This window comes from Pteropus medius, unplaced genomic scaffold (assembly GCF_902729225.1).
Source record: "Pteropus medius unplaced genomic scaffold, Ma_sr-lr_union100, whole genome shotgun sequence".
NCBI lineage: Eukaryota > Metazoa > Chordata > Mammalia > Chiroptera > Pteropodidae > Pteropus > Pteropus medius.
Window position 1 is genome coordinate 680,439 of NW_024342469.1, and position 20,355 is coordinate 700,793.

General features: G+C 65.4%; 2 protein-coding genes across 5 annotated transcripts; one reads left to right on the plus strand and one right to left on the minus strand.

The window, feature by feature from the left end:
• Positions 1 to 285: 285 nt before the first annotated feature.
• On the minus strand, positions 286 to 8,093 carry CRELD2 (CRELD disulfide isomerase 2). The gene is made up of 10 exons (XM_039863144.1): positions 7,837 to 8,093; positions 7,449 to 7,531; positions 6,930 to 7,040; positions 6,536 to 6,627; positions 5,621 to 5,797; positions 4,386 to 4,481; positions 3,231 to 3,314; positions 2,299 to 2,394; positions 1,693 to 1,839; positions 286 to 569 (listed from the first exon to the last, which is right to left on the minus strand). Exons 1-10 carry the CDS (start codon positions 7,963 to 7,965, stop codon positions 520 to 522), a joined length of 1,065 nt encoding a protein of 354 aa, XP_039719078.1. The 5' UTR covers positions 7,966 to 8,093; the 3' UTR covers positions 286 to 519.
• A 227-nt stretch (positions 8,094 to 8,320) lies between these two features.
• ALG12 (ALG12 alpha-1,6-mannosyltransferase) lies at positions 8,321 to 15,544 on the plus strand. 4 transcript variants are annotated; one of them, XM_039863139.1, is made up of 10 exons: positions 8,321 to 8,479; positions 10,791 to 11,002; positions 11,076 to 11,208; positions 11,473 to 11,646; positions 12,252 to 12,446; positions 12,792 to 12,895; positions 13,715 to 13,938; positions 14,572 to 14,741; positions 14,827 to 14,902; positions 15,026 to 15,544. In XM_039863139.1, exons 2-10 carry the CDS (start codon positions 10,835 to 10,837, stop codon positions 15,255 to 15,257), a joined length of 1,476 nt encoding a protein of 491 aa, XP_039719073.1. In that variant the 5' UTR covers positions 8,321 to 8,479; positions 10,791 to 10,834; the 3' UTR covers positions 15,258 to 15,544. The 4 variants fall into 4 exon arrangements, with proteins under 4 accessions (XP_039719073.1, XP_039719075.1, XP_039719077.1 ...); XM_039863141.1 differs by having other exon boundaries at positions 13,721 to 13,938; XM_039863143.1 differs by having other exon boundaries at positions 11,527 to 11,646.
• Positions 15,545 to 20,355: the final 4,811 nt, after the last annotated feature.

Sequence of the window (20,355 nt, forward strand, 5' to 3'; positions counted from 1 at the left end):
AGCCCCGCCCCCCCCGCCCCATGGGGCCCTTCCTTCGTGATGCCCTCCACCGCTCACGCTCGGGGGCCACAGGTGGGGCCTCGAACTACTTGCTCAAGGTTTCAATGGCCTTACAGGCCTGTGGCAGGCGCCCCAGGGAGGCGGGTGCAGGAGCCCCCGAGACAGCAGGGCTGCGCCTGCCTGAGTGTCCCCACCGAGCTCGTGGTCCAGCCGCCTCCTCCCGCAGGACGAGTGCAGGCCACACGAAACAAACTTCGCTTCTTCAGTGAGGTAAATCCACACGTGTTCTAAGCCTGACGACCTTCGGTGGTTAATTTTATTATAAAGAATGGTATCAAAATATACAAATCTGTTTAAGAACCAAAATGCAGCTTTTAAAGGGTCGGATGAGCATCCACCGTTTTGAAGGCAACTTCCCCTCCGACCGTCCCTGGAGACTCAGGGGCGGCTCCCGGCCAGGTCTCTGGACGCCAGTGTGGACACCCGCCGGGCAGGCCTGGCTCCCGCCTCGGACACAGGCTACAGGTCTTCGTGGGATGGCAGCTGCGTCGGGCCCTCCTCTGTGACGTCTGTCAGAAACGGATGGCTCAGTGAGACGGATGCGAGGCCAGGGGTGTGGCCATGAGCGTTTCCCTCAGACCTCGGTGCAGCCACCCTCCCTGCAGGCGCGGGGGCCCCGGTGCCCAGCGGGGGTGTCCAGGCCGGCCGCGTGCCAGACGGCCCTGCTGCGACGCCACGCTGTGCAGGGAGGTGGTGGGCCGCCGAGCTGGGCGGTGCTTCCGCGACGCAAGACCCTGAGTGGGGGGGGGGCCGCCAGCAGTGCTGGGGACGGGGGTGAGGGGCGCGGACGGAGGCCCAGAGCAGCCAGGCCACGTGTGCTACGTGCCGCTGACTGTCGGGTCACACGGCTACCGCAACGCGTGTGGCTGTGGACTTGCTTTTCTTTATACTGCTCAGGACTCAGCTTCTGGGCCCGAGTCGCGTCTCAGTCATTCTGGAAAACTCTTAGCCATTGTTTTTTGACATTTTTGGTGCTTCACACCTCCTTCACACTTTCCATACCCTTCTAGAATGTCTGTGAGGCTGACATGGAAAGACCACGTCCCCCATAAAGATGTGGGGACATCCCACCCCAGAACCTGTGGCTGTGACCTCGCTGGAAATGGGGTCTTCACAGGCGATCACCTCGACGGGAGGTCACAGGGCCGGCCCGAACCCAGTGACTGCTGTGCTTGTAAGAACAGGGGGTTTGGACGCAGACACGCAGGGAGACGGACATGCGACAGCAGAGGCAGAGACGGGAAGGCCGAGCTCCCTGGCCACCAGGAGCTGGAGGCAGGAAGGGTTCGGGGCCGGGGGGCCCTGCAGGCACGTGACCTCAGCCTTCGGCCTCTAGGACGGGACACGGCACACTGGTGCCACTGAAGCTGCCCAGGAAGCCCGAGCAGGCGACATGCTGTCCTCCGCTCCCGCCACGTCAGCCCTTCTCTGGGGCATCAGGTGGCTCCCCGGCTGCTGGCCTGACTGGCTCCCCAGCTCCCTGCCTCCTGTCTGTGCAGGCTGCTCTTCCAGGACTCTGTCCCCAGAGGCTGCTGTCACCACTGCAGGGAAGCGTGCTGTATGTGCGTCAGCTTGGGCGCCCCGGATCTGTGGCCCCTCCTGGGGCGCGTGCAGCGAAGCCGCCACACTCACCGTCCCCGGCTGGCTGCGTGCGCACGCATGCGCTCGCGGTGTCCTCGAAGCCCTCGGGGCACACGCACACGTAGCTCCCGGGGGTGTTGTAGCAGTTCTCGTTGGTCCTCGTGCACACTCTCTCTGCCAGGGAGCACTCGTCGACATCTGAGGCAGAAACACCCACCTCCGTGAGTCCCTCCACTTAGCGGACACACGCACACACCGCGAGCCTCGCTCACAAACATCGGGACGTCACACTAGAGAAGGGAGCACGGGGTTCAGCACGAGTCTCAGGCATCGGGACTCGAGGTGGAGAAAAGCAGAGGGGACAGTGCAGGCCCAGCGCCAGCTCCCGCGGCGGGCGTCAGTGGGCTCCCCGCCTTTCTCTGGGGGGCTTCCAGACGCGGGAAACGCGGGAAGCTGAGGCTAGCAGGAGGGTGTGGGTGCTCACCGGGCGGTCGCCAGGACCACATGACGGGCCCTGGCTCCCCCACCCAGTGCTCTGCATCTCACGGGACCCCCGGCTGCTAGAGAAGCGGGCTGTGCGTGGAGCCTGAGCCGGTGTCCCGTCTCCGCCAGGTCCTCATGGGAAGGTCCCACCCGCCAGCAGACACCGGCACTGACCTGCACACTGGCCGCTCTCCTTACTGTAGCCGGGGATGCACTCTGTACACTGTCCCGGGCCCTTCCCCGTGCAGCCCACGCAGGTGGAGTCACATTCTAGCAACAAGAGGAAGGACAATGACTGACAGCAGACCCGCCCGGTTCCTGCGAGCGAAACGGGACCCGAAACCACAGCACGGAGCCTCTGGGGGCCTGACGCCCGAGAAGCTCACTGTCCCTTCACCTGTCACGCGGGAGCCAACACTGCGCTCTCACGCCCACCTCTGCCCCCCGTTCCCCGGCAAAGGACGGACTCGCCGGACTCTATGCCACGGACATGCTCGGAGCTGCGCGGCAGCTCGGTGTGGAAGCCACCTTCCACCAGCCCTCGCGAGTGATGGCCGCTGTGGCGGCCTTTCTGAAACGACGTGGCACTGCCGGGCTCTCCCGCGAGGCGCTGAGGAATAACACTGAAGGAGCCCGCAGCGCTCCGCGGGGGCCGTTGCCCTGCCAGGGGTGTCGCTGTGCAGGCCAGCGCCGGGCGCGGGCGCAGGCAACGGCGGTGTGCCCTGAGCGCCCGGTGGGGGGCCACGGCCCTCCCCACGCTCCCGGGCCAGGCCGCCTGGCGCTCGCCCCGATGCGGGCGAGCAACGCGGCAGGCCCTACGGGGAGCAGTGCTGGCTCCAGTGCATCCGCGGGCGCTGCTGGACGGGACGACAGCGACGAGCTCCAGCGTCCACGCGGGGGAGACGGTCACAACGCTGCTGGACGGACACGGGCGCCGCCGCGCAGAGCGGCTGAGTGCCGAGCCGCAGGGGTGCCAGACGGGCCCAGTGCGGGCCGAGGGGCCGCCCGCCTCCTGCTTCTGGCTCCCTGGCTGCCTAGAGGGGCCTCTCACGTGGCCCGACCTTAAGCCCTGGAGCAGGGGGCACCGAGAGGCCTCGGCCGGGCACCTTCGCACTGGAAGGAGCCGCTGGTGTTCTCGCAGTACTGGTTGCTTTGGCACGGGGCCGGCTCCACCACGCACTCGTCCACATCTGCAACACAAGGGCGCCAGCGGATGACCCAGCGGCTTCGCAGCCCGAGACAACCGCGCCACCGCTGGCCTGAGCGGGGAGTGACCGCAGCAGAGGACGTGTTTTGACGGTCACTCTTGGAGGCCTCTACATGAAGGGGTGGGGACGAGGGATGCTTCGTGTCACTCGGGAGGGGCCACTGCGGGGGACCAGCAGCTGTGTGGGTGCCCCGTGCTCCCATGTGGCTCTGCCAAGCCCTGTGTCCCTCCCCACTCAGGCCGGGGCCTGAGACTACGGCCATGGGGGAAGAGGGCGGCCACCCGCCAGCACCTGCGCCTGGGCAAACCCCTCGGCCAGCACTTGGGCCGCCCGGGCTCGTCGGCCCCCAGCTCCGTGATGCTGAGGGGCTGGGTCTGAGCCCGTGTGGGCAGACCGGTAGAAAGGACAGGAAGCCCAGGGCAGGACGTGGGCACCAGGTGGGGATGGACAGGTGGATGGACGAGAGACTGAGGGCCTGAGGCCTCGAGTCCGCACGACACAGCGGAGCCCAGGGCGGGCGCCTGCTCTCTGCAGCCGAGTGGGTGGACCGGGCGGACGTCGGGGCCACCAGGCTGAGGGGAGGCTGTGCCCATCTCCCCGCCTGTGCTGCACACCAGCAGGACCTGCCTGCACCCGCCTGTGCCACTGCTCTGTGTCCCCTAGTCAGGGCCACGTGCTCCTCTGATCAGCACCAGTCCAGCTGCCGGCACCTCATCCGCCTCTTATGAAACCAGGGTCTGAGCCACCAGGGCCACCTGGGCCACCCTTGGCAAGGACGGCTGGTGAGGGGGCCACCTTCCCAGCCCCGCGGGCTATCGGGAGCGTGAAGGGCCGCGTGGGGCCCTTCCTGAAACGGAGGGCGAGGCCGCACGTGTGCACATCTAGGCCTCTACGTGGGAGCCGTTAGACCTAAACTGAAGCAGTCACCTTCCCCACGGGCCCGGCGCGGGGCCGAGTGCAGGCGCGGGTGTTGGAGGGAGCCCGCCCGGGAGGGGCCGCGCGAACCCCATGAGGACGGGGTGGGGGCGGAGGGTGCAGGAGCAGGGGCCTCACCCACGCAGGCGCCGTCCTCCAGCACCCAGCCCACTTCGCACTGGCCGCAGTCTCTGTTGGTCGGGCCCGTGCATGTCTCGCACGACTCGTCGCAGGCTGGAAGGCAGAGGTAGGAAGTCTGTCACGTGTGAGCCGTTCTCAGTAATGGCCACGAGGCTGAGGTCATCTCAGAGGCTGCGGATGTGCACTCAGCAGGGTAAAAATAAAACCGGAAACAGAAAACCCCAGGAAAGCCAGATTCATTTAACAACAGAAAAACGTATTCATGCGACTCACGATATTCCCAGTTACTGAAAAAAACAATCCGCGGGGCTTTCAATGCCCGCTAGTGACAGAAATCTTAGCAAACGAGGACTGCGAGGGAACTTCTTACGACCTGGCAAAGGCAGACACCCTGCACTGCAGCCCGCACGCACCGACGCCCGGCCATGGACAGGGCAAGGGGCTCGGGGAGTGGCCAGGACCTCACCCCGTGGCGTGCCCCAGGAGCGGCAGGTGGCCTTCACTGTCACGGATGAGGGAAACTGACGAAGAAGCTGAGACAGGTGTGTCTGTGAGCCTGTCAGGTGCCGCCCTCGACACTCGCTCTGGCCCGAGGCAGCACCACGGTCAGTGTGGCCAACCACAGTTGTGGGGCTCCCTGTGCCACCCGACAGCTGTCCCAGAACTCACGCCGAGGGGAGCCCACGGAGCCAGGGCACCTTTGAAGACCAGGTGGGACCCGCCTCACCAGACACCAGAGCACCCAGACGCGTGTCCTGCAGAGGGACCCAGGGGCCAGGAGGGCACATTGCGTGGCCTCCAGCTGCTCCAGATCCATCTGTGCCACCTCCCCGTCCCATCTGCTGGCAGTGACGTGGGCCTGGCCTCGGCACAGCCTCTGCTCACTCCCAGACACTAAGACCAAGTGACAGCAGGCACATTTGGCCTCTGTACCCGTACTGCACCCAGGGACAGCCAGTAGGGCACTCAAGGGCTGGCCAGCCTGCCGGCATAGCCACTGGGGCAGAGCAAACCTGAGCCGGGCCTCTGCAGGTGCCAGGCCACAGAGAACCAAGACGGGGGTGGCCAGGAGAAAAGTGTATTCCCCGGGGATTGTTCAGGGACAGGAAGCGAGACCGTCTGTGGACCGTCAGTCGTGCCTACTCCTGTCACACTTTGAAGCCTCCCGAGGGCCTGGGGGAGAGGCCGACGAGCCCGTTTCCCCTCCACAGGCAGCAGCGCCCCTGCGGTACCTGTGCAGATGCTGTGCGTCTCGTTCCGCAGCGAGCTGAAGTAGCCATCTACACAGTCGGTGCACAGAGTCCCCCGGTACCCGACGTGGCACTGGCAGGACCCGTCCCCCTCTCTGCTGCCGTCTCCGCTGCAGTGGCCGTTCCCGCTGCAGGGCCTCTCAGACCCGCCCTGGCACGCTGCGGGGACATGAGCCCGCTCAGAGCGCACGCGGCAGGCAGCCAGAGCGCAGCCCTCCCTCAGCGCTCACCATCAAACAGCTCTGTGGCTCTCACTAAAACGCGGCCCACTTCACGCTAAGTCGAGGACAGAGGCCTGCCAGCCTGGTGAGGGTGTCTGGGCAGCCTCAGTTGAAACACGGGGCCAGGGTGCTTACACACGGTACGTGGGACCGCACGGGACAGCGTCCCCCTGTGGCCACAGGCTGCTGGGACATCAGCAAAGGCAGGCAGGAGGCGGCTGTGGCCATGGAGGGGTCTGAACCTGGAAACCTGCCACTCGTCCAGCTGAGCAGCACGCATGGCCATGGCGCAACCCACAGCTCGCCACGGAAGAGCCCAGGTCACCTGTTAGGCGGAGGCGGCCCGCCCCGCCGCACAAACGGGCCTTTGCTGCTCCGAGCGGAGCGGCGCTGGGGGCCTCGGAAGGTGCAGGCCCTGCGCTCAGGAGGCAGGGCCGGGGGGCAGGCTGGGAGGGACCCACAGGTGGGCAGTTGTGGGGCTCTGGGGCCCTGAACTGGAAGCACAGCTGGGACCAGCTTACTCAGCTGCGGGGCCCAAAGGGAGACCCGTAGCATGAAGGTGGTGGCATCGCCTCCACCCGGGGCCCAGAGCAGGCAGATGGCCCCGCGCTCCCGTCCGTGCTTCCCCCCACCCGCAGCCACGGTGGGGCACCGAGGGCTCCCCGAGAACACGCACCGAGGCAGTGAGGCCCGTAAGTCCCCGGAGAGCAGCAGACCTTCAGGGTCTTCACACAGAACCACTCGAACAGGTCAGGGTTCTCCTTCTTCCTGAGGGGGTAGGAAGCGGTCGTCAGACCTCATGTGCCCGGTCTCTTCAAGACGAGAGCGCGGTTCAGTGTAACTCGTGTGCGAGTGTCACGAGGCCCGGGACAGGACAGCCCAGGTGAGTACTGGTGAGGGGCCCTGTGCTGGGGCCCGGGCGCTGTGGTGCGGGTGAGGAGGGTGGGTGTGCGGGACCTCTTAGTCCTGTTCTGCAAACTTTCTAAGTCTGAAGCTACTTCGGAACGGTACGTTAAGAGGCACACGATGTGTGCGGGGTTCGGTGACCGCCGCGCGCCACGGGCACTCACAGCCGGAGCCACCAGGCCTCCAGGTGCTCCTCGTGCTCCTCCAGCAGCCGGTTGCACTCGAAGTCGCTGCTGCCACACAGGCGTTCCACGATCTCCAGGAGGCGGACCTCACTGCAACACAAGCCCATCAGCACGCCAAGGCCAGGGGGAGGCGCCCCTCGGTAGGGACGTCCTGAGGCACTTTAGTGAAAAAAGACCCCCAACAAACACATTGGGGGGGGTGGCCTTAATCGGCAATGAGCAGAGAATTAAACCGCGGGTGGCAGTGGGGGCAGAGAGGCGCCTCTAGCCTCAGGGTGACAGGACGTCAGGGCTGGGGTCCATGGGGGAAACCCTGAAACTGGCAGGACAGAGAGCTGTGGCAGAGGGGGAAGCCAGCAACGGCTCACATGGGTGGGACTCCCGCTCCAGTCCAGAGGACAGGTGACCGCACTGAGGGGACCTTCTGCGCCTGTCATCCGCGTGGCTGACAACGTTCACGGGAACAGGGCCGGTGCTCAGGGCAGGGTGGGCGCGCACCTGAACTCATACTTGGACAGCGACTTTTCCTCCCAAGCCGTGTTCCCACCGCCGAAGTTCTTCTTGGCGGTGTCCGCCATTCCCTGCAGGGAGAGAGTGAGCACGGGGCTCGCGCTGCTGCCCCATCCTGCCGGGGGGACCCAGGTCCATCACGGAGGTGGCCCCGTTCACTGCAGGGGGTGACTCCGGGACCATCTCAGGGGTGACCCTGGCCTATGGCGGGGGCGACCCTGGTCCATATGGTAGTGATCCCGTTCGCCGCGGGAGGTGACCCTGGGTCCATGACCCTGGGTCCATGACGGGGTGACCCCAGTCCATCGCGGGGTGACCGGGTCCGTGTCCCCGGTCCCGCCGCCCCCGGCTCGGTGTCCCGCAGGGCCCGGCCCACCTGGTTGAACTTGTCCACCAGCTCCCGGCAGCGCGTGCAGGGCGTCGGCTTACTGGAGGCCGCTCCCGGCGGCGGCGGCAGCAGGAGCGACAGCAGCAGCCCCAGCGCGGCCAGGGCCAGCGGGCGCATGACGGGCCGAGGAGGGCAGCGCTGCGAGGACGCGGCCGCGCGGACTCTGACCGAGGTCCGGCGGGTACGGCCGAGCACTCCGGCCTCCGGCCGCCCACCGGCTCCGCGGCGCTAGCGGTTCCCGGGGCTACTTGACGGCGCCGGGGGGGGCCCCGCCCCCCCGCCAGTCCTCGCGCCGCTATTGGTCGGCAGGTTCCGCCCTGTCCCCATGTGGCCCAATCCGGGCTCGCCACGAGAAGCGACCAATAGGAAGGCCCCGGGTCAGCGTCCCGCTGGGAAGGGGTGGGAGCAAGGACTGCGAGATCCGAGCCCGCCCCTCGCGAGCACCTCCCTCGGCGGCCATCTTTAATCCGGGCAAGGGGGAGGGCTCCGGCCGCGATGGCGCCCTGGCTTTGGCGGTCATGTTAGCTTCGGGCAAGAGCTTCGCCTCGGTCCTCGGTTTCCGCTGCCCCGCTTCCGGCCCACGGCAGTCGAGACGGCCGCGCTCGGAGGAAAGGCGCCGCGGGTGAACGAGGTCAGCGCGCGCTGCCGCGGCCGGGGCTCTCAGGGTGGGCGGCGGGAACCCCGAGCTCTTGCTTCCGCAGCGCCCCTGCAGCCTCCCGGTGCGCGGGCACAGGGGGCGGCGCCGGGTCTCTCACCTGGAGGCCCAGGAATCTGCATTTCCCACGTGTCCCGGCTGGGCACTGGAACCGTGGTTTCAATGAGAACTAAGATGAGCATTAACTGAGCTCCAGTAGGACGTACCCGCCAGAAAGGGGCACAAATGACACAAAATTTTCTCCGGTCTGGCTGATAGCTGGCCAAATTTGCACCAGATTTGTTTCCAGCTAAGGGATCAATAACTTGAACGTCCGAGTTGACCAGTTTCAGCAGAGGCCTTAGGACGTGAATTGAGGGGACAAGCGGGCCTTTGTAGGCTGTCCCTAATCTGAGATGCCATTCTCCTGGAAACTGCCCTTTCTGCAGTCACGGTGTCTCATTAACCACTTGAACAGCTGCGAGCCGGGGTGGACCAGTGCACACGCAGACGTCCCCTCGCTCTCTGCCCGGCGGGGGGTTGACCGCGGTCCTGCACTGCTGGTGTCCCCTCTGGCTTCCCGTGGTCGTGCGTGAGCGTCTGGCTTACACTCGGTGCTGCCAGCGCCTTCCGAAATAAGCTGCTCTGCAGTTGTCTTCCGCCGTTGGCCGTCGGCGCAGGGCGCACTCGCGTCTGGGAAGGAGCCCCTGGGGCCCGGCGCACAGGCCCCACCCGGGCAGCGCGCTTCCCCGCGGGAGCGGCCCTGGGCAGAGTGGTAGAGTGGGGTCCGCCGGACAGCTGCGAAGCCTGTCAGGTTCCCGCCAAGCGGCGCGGCGCAGCTGTTCCCACGTCTTGGCTGTTAGAGACGCTTCCTACTTCGTTAAACCTCCGCCACCCCCCACCCCCACCGCGGCAGGAGCGGGAGACAGTGCGGTGTTCCGCGGTCCCCGCGGCTCTCCTGGAGAGGAAGGCAGTCACGTGTTTTTACTGAAAACGTGAGCTGGCGTGATCAGATCCACGCAGAAGAGTTTTTACCGACTTTCGGCTGGTTCGTTGAGCACCTGTTATGCGCCAGGCTCTGCCGAGAGAGCAGTGAGTGAGGCTGGCGGCCCTGCGGGCACTGCGCCAACCGTGGGGTGGGGGGACAGTCAGAGGAGGCCTCTGGTCTGCACATTTGGGCACCTCACGATGACCAGGGTGCACTCTCCTTGCTGAGGTTGCAGTGGGGATCGGCCCAGAAACAAACCAGAAAAGTGCCCCCTGGAGGAGCTCACAGTTTAGAGAGAGAGAGACAAGCTGGACGTGCCTCTTTCCGTAGTCGAAAGAGAAAAGCTTCCAGGACTGTGAACGAGGGGTGATCCGAACCCCGAGAGGCCTCCCTGCTCTCCTTCCGCCTCACCGCCACCCCGGTGCTGGGCGGGGTTCCGGATGGTCCCTGTTTCGCGCTGACTCCCGCTAGCTGCCTCTGGAGGGTACACGCTTGGTAAATGCCCCTCCAGCCAGAGCAGCTGCCGCCGGCAGTGAGTGCCCGGCTCTCCCCTTCCACTCCCGGCCCCTCTGGCCTCGGTCAGACGAAGTCAGGCCTGTTTGGAGAGAAGCCGGACACACAGGAGGGAATGTGCCGTCTTCCCTCCCCAACGTGACAGGTGGAGGTCGTCCGAGGAGGAAGCGGCTGGGCACTTCCATGGTTTTCTCGCCATGAGTTCCCCCAGATCGTCCTGTTGGTATCTGTGTGATCCATTTGGGCATGACCATCTGAACCTCTCAAGGACACGTCATGCTTTGTGCCACCCATGTGTTCAGGTCCACAACCAGCGTGGTGCTCCCTGGGGGCTGTGGGTGCCCCAGGGTAGGGTTCAGAAGGCCGTGGCCAGGTGTCCACAGCCCCGTCCCTCCATGTCTGGGGCGCTGGGGCTTCTCCGGCTGCCCCGTGTCCCCTCCCGCCCTCCAGGCTCACGGTCCCCCTCCAGGCTTGGCCGAGATCACAGGGTCTGAGCCGCGTTTTCCTCGCTGTCCTGTTGAGTCCAGTGCCCCCAGCACGGGGCCCACCTACTGCCCTCCAGAGGCCGAGCTGGGGCTGCCCAGGGCTGAAGGCTTCTTCCTGGAGAAGCCCGGCTCAGCGCGAGGTGGCCGCCCACCGTGCGAGGGCTCCCTGAGCATGCTTCTCTGCAAAGCGTCCACTTGAGCGTTTTTGGGTTACAGAAGTTGTGACGCTAGATCAGAGTGTGGCCGCTTGCCCTTGACCCAGGGCTCCCGATGTCAGCGCGAGCGTGAGCTTGAAACGGGACCTTTGCTTTCATTTTTTCAGTGGCGGAGCTGATGGTGGACGACGGTGCGTGAAGGGGACGCTCAATGGCCGGGAAGAGACCGTCTGGCTCGGGCAGGCAGCGCTGGCTGCTGGGGCTGCTGGTGGCCGTGGCCGCCGTCCACCTGGTCGCCTGTCCCTACACCAAGGTGGAGGAGAGCTTCAGCCTGCAGGCCATGCACGACCTGCTCTACCACCGGCTGGACGTGGACAAGGTGAGGACCCGCGCCCATGACCAAGCCGTCCCCGCATCCCGGGGCCTCTGCTGACCTCCCCCTCCGCCTGCAGTATGACCACCTGGAGTTCCCCGGCGTGGTGCCCAGGACGTTCCTCGGGCCGCTGGTGGTCGCAGCGCTGTCCAGCCCTGTGGTCTGCGTGCTGTCCTTGCTGGACATGTCCAAGTTCTACTCTCAGCTGATAGGTGAGGGCGGGCCCCTCGGCAGGGGCAGATGGACCGCTGTGGGATCGGTCCGGGGGAGGCTCCTTCTCAGGAATGTCCGACTGCTGTCCTAGCTGTCCTCGGCCACTCAGCGTGGCGGTTCAGAGCACTGACCACCGCGTCAGTCTCAGAGACCTGCTGGGCGTGGGTCTGACTCCCCGCCGGCCGCGCACTGTCGCATCTCGGACGTGGTTCCATTGAGTGGTGGTCAGCACGTCGGCTTTACATTGTCGCCATGTCGTGCAGTCAGAGCGGTGCTCGGGCTCGCTGTGATTTTCGGACTCTGGACTTTCCAAAAAGAAGTGAGACGGCAGTTTGGGGCCACGGTGGCCACTACGTTTTGCTGGATGACGGCCACACAGTTCCACATGATGTTCTACTGCACGCGGACGCTCCCCAACGTGCTGGCCCTGCCCGTGGGTACGTAGCTGCCGAGCCCCTCGGACCCGCGGTGGCCCCGTGCCTCCCACTCACTGACAGGTGTCCGTACAGGCGCATCTGCCGGGCGAAGCTGCTCCCGGCAACAGGACGGCCCGTGACAGGGAGCAGATCTGTTCTCAGCGCTGGCTTGGGGTGCCCTTCCCAGCGAAGGGTGCACGTGGGTGGGGGCGCGTCCACTCCAAAGGCCGCCTGGGAGGGTGTTCGTTGTGTGGGACCTGGGTGGCAGGGTCCAGAAGGAGTGGACGTGAGCACTGGAGGATGGGCCGTGTGCGGGGCAGGCGGGCAGCTCTGAGTTCTCAGGGGTGTCCCACGCTGCCGGGAGGGCCACCAAGCACTGGGGGGCCGTCAGCATGCCCAGGCAGGGGTCCTCTGCGGACACAGGATATGCTGAGGGCCTGGCTGTGGCAGGACTGGGTGCTGGGCAGGGGAGCCGGAGGCAGGTGGTGGACTTGGCCTTGGGGGTCAGGGCTGTGGGGGGCCGGGCGGGGGCCGTGGGGGTCCCGGCGTCTGGGCCAGAGCAGCGTGCGCGGCCCTCGGGAGTCCGTGGCTGTCATCGAGGCACACGCCGTCTCCTGTGCCCGCAGTGCTGCTGGCGCTGACGGCCTGGCTGCGGCGGAGCTGGGCCCGCTTCATCTGGCTCTCGGCACTGGCCATCCTGGTCTTCAGAGCCGAGCTGAGCCTGCTCCTCGGCCTCGTGCTGCTGCTGCTGCTGTGCACCGGGCGCGTCTCCGTGGCCCAGGTCCTGCGCCATGCCCTGCCAGCCGGCGTGCTCTGCCTCGGTGAGTGGGGGCCGCGCCTGGTCTCGTTCAGAGGCGAGAATAAACTTGGGAGGGTTTGTTTCCTTCGAGTGACCGTGCCCCCACCGTCGGTCCTCGGTCCTCGGCTGCCCCTCCCCCTGCGGCCGGGCCCTGTGCGGGCTCACGGGGGCCGCAGGAGGATGCCAGGGGAGCAGAGGCCCCGACGCACCAGCTCCTCTGCGTGTAGCTGCGGTGACCTGCAGTGCCTGTGCCGATGGGGCTGCTCCGTGGGGACACTGGCCTGTGACCTGGACTCGGCAGCGCTGGAGCCTGGGCTTCCCGGAGGCCGTGCTCTGGCCTGAGCAGAGCTTTGCTTTACGCCGCCAGGGCTGACGGTGGCTGTGGACTCCTGGTTCTGGCGCTGCCTCGTGTGGCCGGAAGGAAAAGTTCTTTGGTACAACACCGTCCAGAACAAAAGTTCCAACTGGGGAGTATCCTTTCCGTGTCTCTGAGGGCTGGCAGGGCAGGGCTCTGGCCACCCGCTGGCCTCGCTCAGGCCGGACGCCAGGAGCTGCTTTCCTCAGTTGTCTACACTGAACAGGGCCACCAGTGACAGAGCACACCTGTCAGACACACCTGACAGCACACCTGGTGGACACACCTGGCAGAGCACATCTGATGGACACACCCAACAAAGTACACCTGACAGGGCACACCTGATGGGCACACCCATGGACGCACCTGACGGACATACCTGATGGACACACCTGAGAGCACACCTGACGGGCACAGCTGACAGACACACCCAGCAAGGTACACCTGACAGGACACACCTGATGGACATACCTGACAGTGTGGTGGACTGCTCCACGTGCTGTGACACCGTAACTGGTGCCTCCTGCCCTGTACACACTGGTGACATGGGCGCGTGGGCCTGGGTCCCCCGGTCCGGCCCCCTGCCCACCCCGCAGACGGAGCGCCTTGCTTTTCCCTTGGGCCTGTGGTGCTCTGCTAGGTGTTCGTTGTGGGTGTTTACATGCATGCGCACGAGGGATGGTGTGAGGGGCGTCCCGTGGCCCCGTCACATGGGAGTTTTCGCAGAGGAAAGCGGAGGGGACGGTGGGACTGTGCGCAGCCCCGGCCGCCATCCACTGGCCTCGGCGCTGGTGTACTGGCCGCTGCCACCACGTCCGCGCACGAAGGGCGTCACCGCGGCCAGCCGAGGCGCCGGGGCGCGGGCGCCCTAGGCGGGGAGCCTGTCGGGCCGCGGGGGCAGGGACTGGCCGGCACGTGGCCTCCTTAACGCCGAGACCTCGCCGCTGCTGTGGTACTTCTACTCGGCGCTGCCGCGCGGCCTGGGCTGCAGCCTGCCGCTCGTGCCGCTGGGCCTGGTGGACAGGCGGGTGCTGGCGCTGCTGCTGCCGGCCCTGGGCTCCGTGGGGCTGTACTCGCTGCTGCCCCACAAGGAGCTGCGCTTCATCGTGTACACCTTCCCGCTGCTCAACGCTGTGGCCGCCCGCGGCGGCGCCCACCTGTGAGTGCCCCGCGGCCCCTGCACGTGGCGCGCTGCTTCCCGCGGGGGTGGTCTGGGTGGACCGGGCCGCCTGGGCGTCCGTGGCCACCGCCGCCAGGTCAAGGCTGCGCACTGACCAACGGCTCCGCTTGGTGTATTCCGTCTGCCGTTAACCTGGACGCGTGCCTCGGGCTCGTCTGCACATGGCTGTGCTGAGTGTCCAGGGTTCGGCCACCTGGGGCAGGACCCTTATGAGACAGCCGTGGGGTAGGGTAGGACGGCGGGCGGGGAGGCTCTGAGGGTGGCACGGGCCAGCAGCCCCTCTGTAAAGGCCCCGTCAGTGTCCTCGTCTGCGGGCCTCGTGGTTGGTCACGGCCTCCGCCCTGTCGTGTCCGGCCGCTTCTCTCTCCAGCCGGCCGTGTGCGGGTTTGGCCCGCGGGCTGTACTCCGACCTGAGTGCTAACCCAGGACGCTTCAGAATCTAATGCCAGTTTTAAACTGGCACGTTGGGTGAAGTTTTAGCACCGTCTGGTACCTGACTATTTGGTGGTTAACCCCGCTGTGCTTGGCGAGTGAACGGCAGGTCCACGTTCCCGACGTGCTTTGCACTTGGTGGCCGCCACACTTCCACGAAACGCACCGTTCTTTTTGCAGGCTGAACAATTACAGGAAGTCTTGGCTGTACAAGGCAGGGTCCCTCCTGGTGATAGCACACCTCGTGGCGAATGCCGCCTACTCGGCCACGGCCCTGTACGTGTCCCACTTCAACTATCCTGGCGGCGTGGCCATGCAGAGGCTGCATGAGCTGGTGCCCCCCGGGACAGGTAGGTGCTCGGCCTCCCGGGGCCGGCCGCTGCTCCCGCCCGAGGCGCCGCCCGAGGCCCTAACCGAGGCCTTTGCTTCCCGCAGACGTCGTTCTGCACGTGGACGTGGCTGCTGCGCAGACGGGCGTGTCTCGGTTCTTGGAAGTCAACGGGGCCTGGAGGTAGGGTCCTGTGGCGGCGTGACTGCAGGGGGCGGCCCCGGAGGCTGCTGGGCCCCTGGGTACCAGTGCCAGGCCGGTGTGGGGGCCACCGCGCCGGCATCCAGCCACACTCTTCTCTCGCAGGTACGAGAAGCGGGAAGACGTGCAGCCCGGGTCGGAGGACATGCTGGCCTACACGCACCTGCTCATGGAGGCGGTCCCCGGACACCTGGCGCTCTACCGCGACACGCACCGGGTGCTGGCCGGCATCGTGGGCACCACTGGGGTGAGTCTCAACCTGACCAGGCTGCCTCCCTTCGACGTCAACCTGCAGACCAAGCTGGTGCTTCTGGAGAGACTCGGGGGGCCTTCCTGAGCGCACCTTTCCAGAACTAGATAGCACGGTGAAACGGCAGCCCCGGGGGACGGGCCCCACATCACCGCCGCTGAGAACACGGACTGGGGGGCTGCCCGGAGCACCTGCGGGCGGCCCTCCTGCCTGCTGGACCACGTGTGCCCCCACTCCCGCATCCTGAGCTGTGGGGCCAGTCCTCCCTTGCAGTCACAGGTGCGTGTTTCCAGGTGAAATTTTACGAGATGCACGTGTGCAAAAATGAATGAGAATTAAAATTGGTAATCTCATAATGTGATATTTTCAGAGAATGCCTTCTCCTGGGTTTTATTTTTAAGTGACGACTTTGTGGCAGTTTGATACTGTGCTGAACAGCATTTATTAAGTAGCCAGATTGCGCCTGACCCTGTTCTGCTCTGGAGACAGACAGAGAAGGGGGCCGCTGCCCACACGTACACATGGACAGACCACGCACAACCACACGCACACCATGCACGTGGACACACCACGCGGACCACACACAGACCATGCACAGCATGCAGGCACACACCACACATGTGGAGACCACACATAGACCATGTACAACACACAGCCCACACGCAACACATGCGAAGACCACACACACACACCACGCAGACCATCCATGCGTGTGTGCAGACTGCACGCGCTCACCACACGTGCACAGAGCACACAACACGCACATGTGCGCACAGACCAGGCATGGCGGGAAGAGCCCTCCGAGAGGTGCTTCCCGCGTGGCCCAACTCCAGCGCCCCAGAGTCCCAGGAAGGCGGCGGTGGCTTTCAGCTGCACCACTTTCTCCACTGTGAGTGACAAGCAGGCTGTGTGACACCTCACGCGAGGGGCCTGCCTCCTCCAGCCCTCCCCGACTGGGCGCACTGCGATGCCCCCCGTGGGGGGCGGGCGGCCCCGGCTCAGCCCTGCGTGGTGCGCACGGCCGCCTCCCCGCCCGCCCGGTTTGGTGCATGCCGCTACCGGCACGTATCCCTCATCCGCACGGGAAACTTACCAGCATCCAAATGTTTGTCGATGACGGGCACGTGTGTGCGGGCTGCCGCCGCACCTCGGCCCGGGTCACCCCGGCTGTTTATCCTGGTGTTCGGCCTGAGCAACGTTCGCCGCAGGGGGCCTGCTGGGGCTCTGTCCTGGCCACGGCCCCGCTGCTGTTAACTTGAGCACTTCCCCACTCCCCAGAGGAGGTGTCCCGCCCAGGCTCCTCCTGACCCCGCAGCTGTTCCCTGAGGGCTCCTTTGGGGGGGGCAGTTTTATGGACCAAGCGGGCTACAAAATGCGCTGGTAGCATGGGTCTGGTTTTAGGCCGCTTCTGTGGACGGGGCTCAGGACGGTGCCTGCAGCCGTGCACGTGCACACATACGAGAAATCCCGGCACCACGCTGACACCCGGCAACCCCCGTCGTGGGCCGGTGTCTGCCTCCCCGGCCCCCATCTGCGTCCCCTCCCGCAGTGAGCTCTGACCCCAGCAACGGTGTCTGCTCGGCAGGAAAGCAGCTTCGGGGGCTTTGCCGCAGGACAGCAGGATGGGACGGCTGAGCGGAGGGCAGTGCTCCGGTCCTCACCGCCGGCCCAGCGGGAGGCGCGGTCAGATGCCTGGCGAGCGAGCTCCTGGGTGCCCTCCCACCCCGGGCGCGGCTGCGCTTTCCGTTGGACTTGGAGTTGGGTTCGCCGCTTCCCGTGTGCCGTCAGCCCTGGGGCCGGGCCTCCGGTTCTGTTCACCTCGCAGGACGTGGCCGCGCGTCTGGGGACGCCACGCTCCCCGTTTCTCAGGACGTGGCCGCGCGTCTGGGGACGCCACGCTCCCCGTTTCTCAGGACGTGGCCGCGTGTCTGGGGGCGCCACGCTCCCTGTTTCTCGTGCTGACGTCTGGGTCCCGGCGGACCCTTCACGCTGCTTCCCGGGTGAGCAGGCGGGCGTGCCCTGTGTGGCCCCCGCCCGACACACGCACGCGGCCGGCAGCGCTCTGCACACGTGCTCCTCTGCGCTCGCCACTCCCGCCCGGACGTCTGGGAGTCGCTGTTTCCAGACGGCTCTCCCGTTGGGGGCTCTCCCGTCGGGGGCCGTGTGGCACTGCGCTGTGTGGCCGTGCCTGCACTGCTCGGTCCGCCTTCTGGTGGGCACCGAGGTGGCTGCTGTCTCTCTTCAGACACTACGAGCAAACTGCGTGTGTGTCCCACGCGTCGAGGTGCATCTTCAGCATAGTTCCCAGAAAGCAGGGCCGCCGCTCAGGGCTCAGCGCGTGTCCCTTTGCTCAGTCTGGCCAAACCCCTTTCCGGGGGGTGGCACCTTTGAGCTGACCACAGGTCTCTGAGCTTTTCCAAGCTGACAAGTGAGCAGCAGTGTCTCAAGTGGCTGAACACTGTCCCTCCGAGTGAAGGGCTGGTTTGTAAGTTGTCTGTTCACACCTTCTGTCCGTTTTCCTTTGAACTGTGGGCCTTGTCCACTCACCTTGTGACAGTTCTCCACTTAGTAGGGCATCCAGGCGTCAGTGTGACATGCGTTGCAAACGACCCCTGCAGAAGTGTCCACTGCAGAAGTGTCCCCAGCCTGCGGTCTGCACCTTCGCGAGCCCTTTCTTTGCCCGATCAAGTTGGGAAGCGTTTTCCAGGCGGCCTTCGGCCACGGTTTCTCCCCGTGCTTGTCGCTTCGTCGTCACACATGGGCCTCTCATCCGTTTGGATTTACTCTGTGTACAGTGAGGGGTGGGCCTGATTTTCTTTTTTCCAAATGGCTGTGTGCTTATTAAGGGCCCGTCTTTGCCTTGGAGATTTGAACTTCTGCGCCGATTTGGCCATTCCAAATAAAGCTGCTTTAAACGTCCGTGTGCAGCGTTTTGCGTGGATGCGTCTCCAGGTCCTTTTAGGTAGACACCGAGGAGCATGGCTGCCAGGTCGCACGGGAAGAGCGCGTCTGGTTTCGTGAGAAGCCTGCACGCCGTCCCCGCAGTGGCTGCACTGCCTGCGTCCCCAGTGGCGGGAGGAGCGTTCCCGGCGCTCCGTGTCCTCACCAGCACGTGGTGGTGGCAGATTTTGCTCGTCTCTTCAAACTGTTTTCTCGCCTTGGAGTGTGCCTTGTCATTTTCCATTGAAAGGTGGACATGTCCTGGGTGGAAGGAGCCGTGGTGACTAACCCTGGTGACGTGGCGTCAGGCGCGGGGCGGGGGCTCCGTGGTCCCGCCACCCCGCTCAGTCTTCAGCGAGCCCGCGCCCTGCTCCCTGACTCCACGCGTGCTTCTCCGTTCTCGTCTCCCCCTTTGCTGGGACGGGTGGCTGGAGGGGCTGGAGCTGGGGGTTCCCCTTCCCGGGCGGGGCTGGGGGCTCCGATATTCCCCAGCGGGCTGGGCTCTGGCCGACGCTCCCTCCCGAGGGCAGGCTGGTTAAGGACACAGGGCTCTGGGCACCTAAAACGGCTCCTCTTCCCGCAGAGGGGCTCCCCTCTGATGCTCCCTGCGTCGTGCTCCTGGAGGTGACTTTTTTCTCTGGTCTGGACAGTTCTTGGTATGACAGCAGCTGCTGCCTCAGTCAGAAGTGATGGAAATGTTAACTTTACTCACTTCCTGTTTAGGAAAAAAAAAAAAAGCACAGCTCGCTGCCAGCGTCAGCATCCCACGTGGGAACGGCTGTGTTTCTAGGAATTGACATTTTCAGCGATCAAAAATTACTCTATTTTTTAAATGGAAATGCCAGCGCTAAATACAGAATGCTATAAACAGAATGATGTCATTCGTTTCCAAAGACTATCAATGTACTAGAGCGATCCAGAAATAATATTTCTTGGCAAGCTTTGGGGGTGAGGTTAGGGCTGTCATCCACGAATTATCGTGCGGTAAACGCTGTGGCCGCCAGCGCCAGCACCAGCGCCAGCGCCAGCGAGGATTCTTGGGGCCAACAGAAAATGGGGTAAATGAAGTCCAGTGTATTATTAACACGTAGCGTTTATTCACTGAAATGAGACAGTTCCCGAGGTGTACACGAAGGGTGCGTTATGGTAGTGGCCCAACAAATCAAGCCACTTGCCCACGTGTCACCAGAGGCTCAGCACTGGGCGGGACAGTTAGGGCGGGAAGAGGCTGGGGCAGACGCACTCCTGGCTGCACGTGGCCTCGGTCCACAGGAAAGTTCCGGTGGCGGTCAGCAGCGCAAGGGCAGAGCCGCGGTGTGGCTGCTCCCACAGCGCCCCCTCATGCCTGTCACCCGAGGGCCGTGATCCCCGCCCACGGAAGTGAGGGTGTTTCCGTGATCCTGTCACACACCGACGGTGCCCGGTGGTGCCCACGTGCCTCAACCAGAAAACCACAGCCTCAGACCGCAGCTTAAACCACGGCCGGAGAGGCGGGGTAGCGGGGCCGGCAAACGCGCCCCGCAAAGTCTCCGTGTGCGGCTCCCCCACAGCCACGGGACGCTGCCCCCGCAGGAGCCACGCCGCGAACGGCCCCATGGGCCCCGAGTGGGGCTGCGACCGCACTCACCACGCTCTGCGGCCTGGGGAGGGGACAAGGGGCCACACGTGCCAGGTCCTCTGCACTGACCTGTTTCAGTGTGGCACCTCGATGATCAGGCTGCTGCCTTTCAAAACGGTGGAGCCGAGCAGGGCTGCAGGCTGGCGCCCCTTCATCCCGTGCGCCCCCCAAGCCAGAACTCGTGCGTGTGGGACCGCCACTTCCTCTGCAGCCCGCAGCTGGCTGGGCCTCTGGGGACCGGCCTAAGTCCCGCTCCAGTGGGGGCAGCGCCAAACCGTGAGTGCTGGGGCTGGGGCCAGGGAGCAGCGAGCTCCAGGAGGGGATGGGCTGGCCGAGGCCTGGGCCACGTAGCTGTCCTCACCGTCCTTGTGTGATGAGCCCTGCACTACTGTGGAAACCTAAGTCGGACCCCTGAAGCGTGAACAGAGCAGCAGGAAAGCGTCGACGCTCGTCCCTGACAAAGCCGGGTGCCCTGCACGGGTGCGTGCGCGCGCACAGAGCCCAGCAGCGCTGCGTCGGGACTCGGGTCCGGAGGCGGGGGCGGAGTGCCGTGGTCCCAGGAGACCCGGTCGTAGCACAGTGCCTGGTGCGCACCTGCGGGGGGCGTCCCCGTGTGCAGTCCGGCCT

What these genes read in the sequence shown, in the direction of transcription:
- ALG12 (XM_039863139.1), top strand. Translation starts at nt 10,835, where the DNA reads ATGGCCGGGAAGAGACCGTCTGGCTCGGGCAGGCAGCGCTGGCTGCTG. An exon ending in GCCCGCGGCGGCGCCCACCT is followed by an intron (nt 13,939 to 14,571) that starts GTGAGTGCCCCG and finishes TTCTTTTTGCAG; the next exon opens with GCTGAACAATTACAGGAAGT. An exon ending in GCTGGTGCCCCCCGGGACAG is followed by an intron (nt 14,742 to 14,826) that starts GTAGGTGCTCGG and finishes TGCTTCCCGCAG; the next exon opens with ACGTCGTTCTGCACGTGGAC.
- CRELD2 (XM_039863144.1), bottom strand. Translation starts at nt 7,965, where the DNA reads ATGCGCCCGCTGGCCCTGGCCGCGCTGGGGCTGCTGCTGTCGCTCCTG. An exon ending in GAGGCCTGGTGGCTCCGGCT is followed by an intron (nt 6,628 to 6,929) that starts GTGAGTGCCCGT and finishes CTACCCCCTCAG; the next exon opens with GAAGAAGGAGAACCCTGACC. An exon ending in TTACGGGCCTCACTGCCTCG is followed by an intron (nt 5,798 to 6,535) that starts GTGCGTGTTCTC and finishes ATGTCCCCGCAG; the next exon opens with CGTGCCAGGGCGGGTCTGAG.